The 12,403-nt window shown below is 45.7% G+C and overlaps 1 protein-coding gene across 1 annotated transcript; it reads right to left on the bottom strand.

Moving 5' to 3' along the window:
- Positions 1–8,740: 8,740 nt before the first annotated feature.
- Positions 8,741–11,424, bottom strand: LOC125552445 (putative inactive poly [ADP-ribose] polymerase SRO2). The gene is made up of 4 exons (XM_048715998.2): positions 10,448–11,424; positions 9,605–9,852; positions 9,373–9,512; positions 8,741–9,181 (listed from the first exon to the last, which is right to left on the bottom strand). The coding sequence occupies exons 1-4, from the start codon at positions 11,278–11,280 to the stop codon at positions 9,083–9,085; spliced, it is 1,320 nt and encodes a 439-aa protein (XP_048571955.1). The 5' UTR covers positions 11,281–11,424; the 3' UTR covers positions 8,741–9,082.
- Positions 11,425–12,403: the final 979 nt, after the last annotated feature.

Here is a 12,403-nt window from a genome sequence, read left to right as displayed (position 1 = left end):
AGATGGCCTTAAGCCATATTTATTGTAATAAGTTCTCCATGGAGACACTCGATGTAATAAGTGTGTGATTGCTACTCTGTTATAAATCCTCCGAGTACTGTGTGGTGTCAGCATTACTGATCCAGGGATGACACCAGAGCACAAAGATCAGACTGTTTGAGGTCTGGTCGCTACAGAGATGGTATCAGAGCACACGCTCACTATAGGACACGACCACTAAGCTAAAGACCTAGATCACTATTCACTCCCTTCTCTTCTGACCTCTCATCTTTTCTACTCTTTTAGGATGGTGGATGCAAGGAACAAGTTCACGCAACCAGATGAAGATACACCCTTTGGACGTCACTTGAAGGAAGTCACTAGATACCTGAACATAGGAGTACCCAGCTTCACCGGAACCTACAATGCCACTTTACCTGAAGAAGAGCGTTGGATGATTCAAGTTCAAGTTCCAGGAAGGACATTCATGTCAGTCACCGAGCCCATAGAGTTTTCTTTTGATGCACCAACTTGGAGTCTAGGAAAGAGCATGGCAGCTCACATCGCCATGGAACGCATTGGAGAAGTCTACCGCAATGATCTCAAGGATACTATCTACCAGATTTCGCTGAGATGAGCACTGGGAGATGATCAGCTCTAGAAAGGATAGATCCATTGCAGCTTTTATCCAGGAATTAAACCAGCACATTCGACGTCAGGAAAACCAGATGTGCTCCGACATGATAGATCTGAAGAAGGCAAGGACAAGAATCTAGGAACTGGAGGAAGAACTCAAGGCTACACGTGAAGATTATGAAGAGGAAATTGAAGTATTGGTGGAGAAGAATGACGATCTGATCAAGAAGATCGGGATATTTATGGAAGGCCCTACACCAGTAGATGAAGACGAAGAACCCAAGGAGATTCGCCCGGAAGACTACATCATCATCGACGACACTGATTCGGATCCAGATAGTAGCGATGATGACTATGTTGATGAAGCTGGAGCAGATATCATGGAGTCCGCAACCGAAGAATATTTCTGGTAGACCACCTCATCAGTAGTAGTAGTCCACCATGTAAATATAGTAGTCCGAGCACTTTTGCGATAGTTAGATCGATTGTATGCCATTGTTTGATTGATTGAATGAAGTGAATTGTTTGCTTTTGCCTCATATGCATATGGGTAGTGTTTTCTCTTTAGACCCCCTCTATTCTTAACTCTCATCTTTTCTAAACCCTCAGATGCCTCCGAGACGTGACCCCGGATTCACCTTTCCACCGGAGCTCACCTAGTTGATCCAGCAACAGAACAGATTGATGCAGTTGCTAGTCCAGAATCAGAATCAGGGGAACAACAACAACAACCCACCACCACCTGTTGATCACTTAGCCCGTTTTCTTTGGCTGAATCCGCTGGTGTTTTCCAGTAGCACTGAGCCAATAGTAGCAGATGATTGGCTCCGCAAGACAGCTAGAGAGTTGACCACAGCAGGATGCACAGATGCGGAGAAGGTGAAGTTTGTCGCACATCAGCTTGAAGGACCCGCAGCATCATGGTGGGAGAATTTCACAGCCACTTTCCATGTCGACACTGTCACATGGGACCAGTTTCAGCAGGCTTTTCGCACTACCCATGTTTCAGCAGGAGCTATGGCCATGAAGAAGCAAGAGTTTCGCAACTTGCGCCAAGGAGGATGGACAGTTGGCCAGTATGTGGAGGACTTTAGTAAGTTAGCACGTTATGCTCCAGATGACGTTGCTACGGATGCAGCTAAGCAGGAGAAGTTTCTGGAAGGCCTGAATGATGAGTTGAGCATGCAGTTGATGGTAGCAACCTTCAACAACTACCAGGAGTTGGTAGATCGTGCTCTTATGATTGAAGGGAAGCAGCAGCAAATTGAAAGTCGCAAGAGGAAGTATGCACAAGGAAAGTACAATTCAGGAGCTCAGCAGAAGCCACGTTTTACCCCTAGACCGGGAGGACATTTTCAGCATACCCATGGAGGAGGTAGCTCGCACAATCATAATGGCCCCAAGAATGGTAATGGTAATGGAGGAAGCAACGGCCAGAACCGCACCAACCCATCAACCCCAGCCAAGAAGGACCTGAGCCAAGTCACTTGCTTTAAGTGTTCAAAGACCGGACATTATGCCAATGAATGTCCTGAATTACAAAATGGAAATAGCAATGGAAGCTCTGGGAAGAAGCCGAACCCTTTCAACAGGGGACAGGTGAACCACATTAGCGTGGAGGAGGTTGAAGCTCAGCCCGATGCAGTAATAGGTAAGTAGTAATAGGTAAGTTTTTGGTTAAGTCATTTACTGCACTCGTTCTTTTTGATACTGGTGCACCGCATTCATACATCTCAAGGGGATTTGTGGATAAGTATAACCTGTCAACCCAAGCCCTTAGGTCACCCATGTTAGTAACCTCGCCTGGAGCAGAATATATGGCTAGCCGATGGTGTGATCGGTTACCATTAAAGATTGGTAGCTATGTTTTTCCCTCAGACCTAATAGTATTGGAATCCCAAGGATTGGATGTGATATTAGGCATGGATTGGTTATCAAAGTATGAAGGGAATATTGAATGTGCTAGTAAGTCAATTTTGCTTACCACCCCAGAAGGGAGAAGGATCAAGTATGTATCCCGACATGTGCCAAAGAGGACTCAAGTAAATTGCTTAACAGGAGTTGTGCAGGAGGAAGTACCAGTGGTAAGGGATTTCCCTGAAGTATTTCCAGAAGAGTTGCCAGGCATGCCACTGGATAGAGACATTGAGTTTTTGATTGAGCTATTGCCAGGCACAGGGCCAATATCGAAGAGACCATACAGGATGCCTGCAAAGGATTTGGTGGAAATTAAGAAGCAGATCAAGGAGTTACTGGATAAAGGATATATTCGCCCAAGTTCTTCGCCTTGGGGATCTCCAGTACTTCTAGTGGAGAAGAAGGATGGATCGTTAAGGATGGTTGTTGATTATCGAGGATTGAATGAAGTAACGATCAAGAACAAATACCCACTACCGATGATCAATGATCTGTTTGATCGATTGCAAGGAGCTAAGGTATTTTCCAAGATCGATCTGCGATCAGGATACCACCAGTTGAAGATTCGGGAACGGGATATTCCTAAGACAGCTTTTACCACAAGGTATGGGCTGTACGAGTATACCGTTATGTCATTTGGTCTGACTAATGCACCGGCATATTTTATGAACATGATGAACAAAGTGTTTATGGAGTTCTTGGATAAGTTCGTCGTAGTGTTCATTGATGATATCCTGGTTTACTCAAAGAATGAAGAGGAACATAAGGAACATTTGCGTTTGGTTCCTGGAAAGCTCAGAGAACATCAATTATATGCCAAGTTCAGCAAATGTGAGTTTTGGTTGAAAAAAGTAGGATTCCTCGAACACGTTATATCTGGAGAAGGTATAGCAGTAGATCCTACCAAGGTTGACACTGTGACAAATTGGGAAGCACCAACAACAGTTGAAGAGATCCGGAGTTTTCTTGGACTCGCAGGATACTACCGGAGATTTATTGAGAATTTCTCAAGGATTGCGAAGCCTATGACGGAGTTGTTGAAGAAAGATACCAAGTTCATATGGACGGAAGAATGTGAGGCTAGTTTTCAGGAGTTGAAGAAACGTTTGGTTACTTCACCAGTGTTGATTTTTCCAGACCAGACCAAGGATTATGAGGTGTATTGCGACGCTTCACGTCGAGGACTTGGAGTAGTGCTTATGCAGGAAGGGAGAGTTGTTTCATATGCCTCACGACAGCTTAAGCATCATGAGTTGAATTATGCTACGCATGATTTGGAGTTAGCAGCCGTAGTGCATGCACTGAAGACTTGGAGACATTTTCTGATTGGAAACCATTGCGAGGTGTATACGGATCATAAGAGTTTGAAGTATATTTTCACACAGAAGGAGTTAAACCTCAGACAAAGGAGATGGTTGGAGCTCATCAAGGATTATGATATGAGATTGCATTACCATCCCGGAAAGGCTAATGTAGTAGCTGACGCATTAAGCCGTAAGAGCCATGTCAATACATTAATGATGGGAGAAATACCAAGGGAGTTAGCCGAAAATCTTCGAGAGTTATGCTTAGAAATAGTCCCGAGAGGCTATGTAGCAGCATTGGAGATTCAGTCTATATTGATGGATAAAATCAGAGAAGTCCAAAGGACTGACAAGGAGATTGCTTCTATTAAAGAGAAACTTAGCAAAGGAAAGGCTAAGGGATTTCGTGAGGATGAGCACGATACCCTATGGTTTGAAGACCGTGTTTACGTGCCCAATGACCCGGAGATCAGGAAGTTGATACTGCAAGAGGCACACGATTCACCATATTCGATTCACCCAGGAAATACCAAGATGTATTTGGATTTGAAGGATATTTTCTGGTGGATCGGAATGAAGAAAGATATTGCGGAGTATGTAGCAGTTTGTGATGTATGTCAGAGAGTAAAGGCAGAGCATCAGAAGCCAGCAGGATTGCTACAACCATTGCCGATACCCAAATGGAAGTGGGATAAGTTAGGCATGGATTTTATTACAGGATTGCCCAGAACTCGTTCAGGCTATGACTCGATTTGGGTTATAGTTGATCGGTTGACGAAAGTAGCTCATTTCATCTCGGTAAAGACCACTTACACCAGTGCTAAGTTGGCAAAGATATACATGACCAGGATCGTATGTCTGCATGGAGTTCCAGGAGTATCGTATCAAATAGAGGAACCCAGTTTACCTCAAAGTTCTGGAAGCATTTGCACGGAACTTTGGGTACTAGGCTAGAATTCAGTACAGCTTTTCATCCACAGACAGATGGACAGACCGAGAGAGTCAATCAGATTTTGGAGGACATGCTGAGAGCTTGTGCGCTAGATTACGGATCTAGTTGGGACGACAATTTGCCATATGTAGAGTTCTCTTACAACAACAGTTACCAAACCAGTTTAAAGATGGCCCCTTTCGAAGCCTTGTACGGAAGGAGGTGCAGGACACCGTTGTCATGGGACAAAGTTGGAGACCGACAGTTGTTTGGACCTGACTTGATTAAAGAGTCTGAACAGAAGGTGAAATTGATTCGCGATAGGCTCAAGATAGCCCAGTCCAGACAGAAGAGTTATGCAGATTCTAAACGCAAGGAGACTGTTTACGAAGTTGGAGATAGAGCTTATCTTCGAGTATCACCACTTCGGGAAACAAAGCGTTTTGGAGTTAAGGGAAAGTTAGCACCACGATTTGTAGGACCATATCGAGTTTTGGAGCGTATGGGAGAAGTGGCCTACAAGTTGGAATTGCCCGAAGGATTGTCAGGAGTTCATGATGTGTTCCACGTTTCTCAGTTGAAGAAGTGCCACGCGGAGATGGCTGACATACCGTTGAGAGACACGGTGCCATTGGAAACAATTCAGTTGGATGACGATTTGACCTATGAGGAGAAATCAATTAAGATTCTCGAGTTTGCCACTCGATTCACTCGCAGCAAGGTTATCAAGTTTTGCAAAGTTCAGTGGAGTCACCACACGGAGGATGAAGCCACCTGGGAGCGAGAGGACGATTTGCTCAAGGACCACCCTCACCTATTTTCTAGCCAACCCGAATCTCGAGGGCGAGATTCATCTTAAGGGGGGTAGGTTTGTAACATCCCAAATTTTCAATTTGGAATGTTATACATTAGATCATCAATGCATATCATATTTTATTTTGCATTTTGGTTGATCCTAGAAATTTCTACGCAACTCAAGGACCCACGGAGAGAGTTGGGAAATTCTTTATTTTCATATTTGAGTTTTCTCAAATTTTGAGAATAGGATCATTTGATTTTTATTATTTTATCATCAATTATTTCTATTACAAAAATATGAGAGAGGGAATAAAATGAATTTCCCAAAATAAAGAAATATTGAGGATTTAATAATAAAATCAAATAAGATTTTATTTCGGAGTTTTCCGTTATTTTATTTGAATTTAGGAAAAATGTGCATTTCTCAAAATTGCATTTAGGCTCCAAATAAATGTTCACCTTGTGCGGCTTGATTTTAGAAGCCCGGGAAAATTTATTTCGGAATTTTTGGAGTCGGTTTAGTATTTCTTTTTATTTTTCTTCTGCGCGTAATTATTTTAAAAAAATGAACCGACCTAACGGGCCGTGTCCGACCCGGACTCCTGGCCCGCTAGGCTTTATAAGCCGGGGGGGAGCCAGCCAAGGCCCAGCCGCCCACCCCGCCCCGCCCCGCCGCCGCCACCGCACGCCGCCCGAGGTGCGCCTCGAAGTCCGCGCCGTTTTTTTTGGTTTTTTTTCTTTTCGAAAAACCGTCAGTTTTTCGTCGGTTTTTTTAGTTTCGGTTTTTTTAAATAGATCGATTTTTCTGATTTATTTAATTAGCGAGCGTTCGTCCGTTCGTTCGTTCTAGCGAACGTTCGTCGTTTTTCTTTTTCTCGGATTAAATACATGATTTTTCTGATCGTGATTTCTGATCCGATTTTCTTTTTAGTATAACTTTTCGCTCGTTTATCGAAATCAGGCGATTCAAGCGCCTGGAGTTTCGTCTCGAAACCCTCTATCTGTTTAACCAACTTAAACAAGTTTTTGCTACTGTAAAATTTGACTTAGATCCAGATTTGTAGAACGAAGTTGTTTTCTTTCGCCGTTTGACTTTCGTTGCTTCGTTCGATTTGATTCTTTTTGCAAACCGGAGTTCTTAAGTTGAACCTTCTGGTTAGATCTTTTATTTGACTTTTACCCGTATATTAGATGAGTACTTATTGTATACTTGTTTGTTTGTCTGCGATAGAATACTCGGAGTGCGCCGCCTGTTACTTCAAATCGCTAGGTTTCCCGGATCATCGGCAAGGCAAATAACACTTTGATCATACCTTTTTTACTACCCAGTTTTAATGCATTAGATCAAATCCTCAAACATTGCATGGTTAGGATCTAATTAAATTGTGGGATGGGAAGTAGTTGAGGTAATACCTATTACCTGTTTATTTTCAACCCTTTGGGAGTTACTTCTACGTTTGCTTATTATGCCATGCTATGCTAGTAGACGTGGATTGGGTGAGTGATATCCATGACAGATGTGAGTTTATTAATTAATGGTTTATCTAAGGTGGCAACTTAAACACACATCTGGGTGGATTGAGGCACCTGGGTAATCCAGGACTTGCCTGTTTTCTTTTGGACCGCCACCCAGGCTCAAAGGGATCATGAGATTATTCATACTAGAAACTTCCGTGTGCAGCCACAAGATATTATGGGCTCTAGCATAGTTGACTAAGTCGTGCGAACTCTTATAGTGGTAGACTAGCAGATGTAGGGGATGTAGGTGATACGGTCTACCCGATCGTAAGGTGCTAGCGCTTCTGAAAGACTATGTCTCGGTCATCCGTTTCTCAAACACTTTGTAGTGCGAGAAACCAAACGGAGGCGATCGAGTCTTGTGGGGAAAAGTGCGCAAACCTCTGCAGAGTGTAATAAACTAATCATGGTTAGCCGTGTCCCCGGTTATGGACATCTTGAGTATCTAGTACCTGGATTATCATGTGAATCTTAACATGTTACTCTAAATTAATTTTGTTGGGTTTATGATAATGATGATGTTTAATTGGGATTGAGGATGCTGTCAACCATTCTCAATGTTTAACAACTACCATGATAGTTAAATAAATTTATTCCTTTGAAGTAAGGAAAAATTAGCTTTACGCAAAAACTGTAACCATAGAGTTTTCCACCAGCCAAGTATGCATACATTATAGCTGTTTCATTCCATTACTCTCTATGTGTTACCTTGCCAGCATATTCCATGTGCTGACCCGTTTCGGGCTGCAACGTTAATGTTGCAGACTTTTCAGACGACGATTAAGGAGTTTTAGGTCGTGGTTCTATACTCAGTGATGCCGTTGGAGTTGATGGACTCACTTATCTTCCAAGCCTTCCGCTGTTATCGTTATTAGATGGCCTTAAGCCATATTTATTGTAATAAGTTCTTCATGGAGACACTCGATGTAACAAGTGTGTGATTGCTACTCTGTTATAAATCCTTCGAGTACTGTGTGGTATCAGTATTACTGATCCAGGGATGACACCGAAGCACAGAGATCAGACTGTTTGAGGTCTGGTCGCTACAGACTTTTGGTTAGATCCGTCAACATCGAAACTCATAATGTTGGGTATTGGATTGCTCCGGGCTGGCAATGGTGCTTTCCATTGCTGGTGGAACCCTACGTTCCCCTCTGTTAGTGGTTTGGACTTTCTGTTGTTGTTGTGCTCTCTCGGCGACTTTTGAGTTTGCCTCGTGTTGTTTTTGCTAGGGTTGCCTTGTTGGTGCTTACAATATAACATGTGCTGCTCCACCCAATAACGTATTCCTTTGGTTTTTTTAGGGTTATTTCTTTCGTTGTTGATCTTTGTGTTGGGTTGTAAATATGTATGGGGTGTTCACCTGTTTTCCTGATGTGTTGCCCTTCAGCTGTGTGGTTTCTCGGTTCGATTTTCCTTGTAGATTGGATCAATTTTTGGTCTTAGGTTTTCCTTGTAGATTGGATCAAAGTTTGGGTCTTATGATAACGATGGATTTATTTCGCATCAATGATTCGGTACATTCGGCATTGTTGAATTCGCGTCACTCAATGCAGGCAACCGGTTATCTTCTACTGTATCAGATAAACGAAAAATATCTGAACCTATGATGAGATGTCAATGGTATTTCGATAGAGATACACAAGAAACTGTTGGCTGGCGTCGAACAAATGATTGCTTTCAGGCATAAATTGGTAAAACTTTCAGTCTGTACAGATTGCAGGTAGCAAAATACCAAGTAAAATATAGCAGAAACCAAGAATAAAATCTAACTTTGTGTTGGTTAATGGAAGATTGCCGTAACCCCTCTATGTCCTTGAGATCAACAACAAATCTCAGCTAAACTACGGCGACATAAGAAATGAAGAACTATCTTGTTGATACCCGACACGCACACCCTTCCGGTTCTATGGAGTCAGCCGAATGAGCTACCACCTCACCACCAGCACACCACTTTGACGACAACAGAACTAGCAGAAGAACACCCTTGCACTGTCCATCAGTATCCTCGGAGTTTCTTGGCAACTGCTGTCAACACCCTGTCGCCGATGAAGGCGCGCAAGAATCGGATGAACTGATCCTTCTTCATCTGCCCTTTCTGCAGCACAAAGGAAATCGTAGTTGAGTACACTTTGTCTGTGCTTCAGTGCTTGCAGTATCACAAATTACTTGTCCATGAGATGTAAATACGAACTAGGCACAATCCCGTTAATCAAATGCAGCAGCTGTGCCGATCGGCCGTCGAAATGAATGTGAAGGACTAGGACTCGGCGAGGAACACCAATTTACCTTGAAGCGATTGTAGGTCCCCTGTAATGTCTGCAGCTTGGACGATGGCACGAACCGCTGGATCTCTGCTAGAAGCGTCGGAAACATGTCACGGGCCACCGGCGAAGGCTTCTTTAGCTGGGAGGTCGCTTCCGATGATCCTGAAACCCAAAAATTTCAACGAGCAATGACATGAGATCCAAGCACATCTGGGAGCAACTGCAGCACCAATTCAGACAGGGCGCTCACGAACCTTGCATCTGACGGAGGCTGGGGCACTTGAAGCTGACGACGTACTCTGGGAGGATCCTCGTGTTCATGTCCTTGCTCCAAACAACGTACCACTGGGGATTCTGCATGTTGTCGACGGCGCTGTCGTAATTGTCACTGCTGGGGTGGAGCTGGGAGGACCCGGCTGGGATGGCCTCTGGCCGGCCCATCAGAACACGGCACAGCACGATGTGCGCCTCGCCGTTCACATCTGCATTTGCTAGCATTGCGCTGCACAAAAATGATTTCATACTCGTTAGTTTATTTATGTACAGTACAGAACATTCAGAACATATTTCATCATCCGGACTCTAGCTAGCAGGAAACATGATTTAATTTTGCTCATATTCCTCCCTTCCACAAACCATTACCTACTGCATTCATAGATAAACTAATACTGTCGTTTATGCAAGCTTGTTTCCCCCCTAATTTTTGAGCAAGGAGTATGAATCAAGATATATAGAAACCAAAGGCTAAAATAACATGGAATCAATTGATGTGGTGACGTCTACGGATATAAACGAGCAGCCTAGGAGAACAAATAGAACAAAGGAATATTTTGTAGTACAAGTTATTTCATGATTTAGTACAAGTTATTTCATGATTTAAAACTAGAAGTCAATTCTCAATTAAAAAACTACGTAGAAGTGTCGGTATGAACACAAAAATTTCTCGAGAGATGCGGAAATATGAATGCAATTTGCAACAAATCCCGAATTGGTAACTGTGTCTGATAAATTATGCTTAAGCTATGTGCCTATGTTCATGCTTGCCATCGATCAAGAATTCAAGATTCAAAACCACAAATTCAGGACTCCGAACTGACCTGGCGAAAGGAGACTGAGGCGGCGAGAGGTGGACGCCGTCGCCGTGCGCGCGATGGCCGAGGACGCGGCTGTTCGTCCTGCCGAACCCGTGCTCCACCGCCGCGGCCACGTCCGCCGACGGCGCGCCGTACCACGCGAACTTGGCATTGCCCCCGTCGGCGCCGCGCGCAGCGGCCAGGAGCTGTCCCTGCTGCTGGAACGCCCTGCACCGAGGACCCTGCGCGACCTTGTGCACCGCCGTGATCGCCACGCCGCCGCCCACCCGGGGGGCAATCCCGCTGAGGAAGAGCTTCTTGACAACCTGGTAGAACTTGTCCGTCTCCACCAGCCTCACCGCCCTGCCCCAAGTCCCGCGGGCCGCCTTGCCGACCCTGCCGGACTCCACCGTGTCGCTGCTCTCGTCGGACCCCTCCTCCACCCCGGACGACGCCCGGTCCTCCAGCTCAGGCTCGCCCCTCTTCCTCTTCCGCCCGCTGTCCGGCACTGGGAAGAAGCAGGCCCCGCGGTCGTCAATCCAGCCCATGGCGACCTCCTGGGCGGTGCCAGCGTCGATGCGCACCATCCGCAAGAAGTCGAACAGGAACTCCCTGCCGCCATAGGCAGCCTCAGCGACCACCCTCCCGTCCAGGAACGACCGGCGCAGAGGCACAGCGGCCTCGCCCTCGACATCAGCCCACGCGCCGTCCTCGAAGCAGAGGAACCTGACGGGCGCGCCGCTCCGCCTGAACTCCCGCCAGCCGCGGAGCAGCGGGGACGGGCCAGCGCTGCCGACGCCGCCGAAAGCGACGGCCGGGCGGGGGATCGCCTGCTTGACATCGCCGGAGAAGTCCATCGCCGCCTGATCCCGATCTGTGGAGACGCTACCTACGCTTCACCGTCGATGATGCGTGCGCGGAGGCGGTCTAAGTGGAGTTGGGGCCGGAGGCGGGGCTGGAATATATAAGAAGCGGGGGAGTGGGACGGCGGGCGGGTCGGTCTCGTGAGGCGCACGTCGGCGGGGACGTCGGTTTTTGTATTCTGCCGCGGCCTTTTAGTTTAGTTTTGAGACGGCTCGCCCGATCGCGCGGTTTCTTCTTTCTGGAAAAAAAAATCTTTTCTTCGGATGGCGGTTTTGCCCCTGCCCCGAGGTGACTTGGTGGAGAAGTCTAGACGGGTCTAGTTTGGCCCATAACCGTTCTCCTAATCCACACTTGCCTCGTTTCCCTTTTTCAACTACTACTTGCTTGAATTGGAAGTTTTTGTTTTTTGAGGAAACTTGGTTGGGAAGTATAGTACTACTGTACTACAGTAAGCATCGAATTGGGCAGATATGCAAAGGAAGTGCAATCTTTTTTCTCACAAGTATAATAAATTACGAAGTCACCCTTTTCACTTTTGTTTTGAAAATCTAGATCTATTATCAAAGTTGATCGAACTTACAAAGCACCTCAAAAATAACAAAAATTACATCGAGATTCTGGAACCATCTAACAATCACTATTACTGTTAGAACGAGGCGCCGACCCTCATATAATGTGGTGTCTCCAGAGATTAAAAAAAATCATGTCAAAAAATCAAAGATATCTGTCGCGTTCCCAGTTTTTAGTTTCTCCGTAGGCGCTGGAGGCTCGTGATGGAGACGTTCAATTCCTCCGTTTCACCACAGTTGTTTTCCGCCCATGTACGAAAGCGGAAGGCAGTTGTGCCGAATTTGCCCTTCGCCCCACCCCTCAGTTCCTTGCGCGGCAGGTTCATCAGCACGCACGAAACGGACGGCGCGTCGCTTTCACTCCGACAGCTGCTCACACTGTACTGTATTCCTAATCGGTTTTTCCCTCTTTCTTGGCGCTTAAGACGCTCCCTCCCTCCACCACGCTCACGCTCACGCTCTTCCTCTTCTTCTTGACAAGCAAGTAGCCCGAGGGGCTTCCCTTTGGGCCCCACCCGTCAGCCCGGCCCGGCCCAACGCTGACCTT

The sequence above is a fragment of the Triticum urartu genome, chromosome 4A (assembly GCF_056163025.1).
Source record: "Triticum urartu cultivar PI428250 chromosome 4A, HENAU_Tu73, whole genome shotgun sequence".
NCBI classification, from domain to species: domain Eukaryota; kingdom Viridiplantae; phylum Streptophyta; class Magnoliopsida; order Poales; family Poaceae; genus Triticum; species Triticum urartu.
This window is presented reverse-complemented; position numbering and strand designations above follow the sequence as displayed.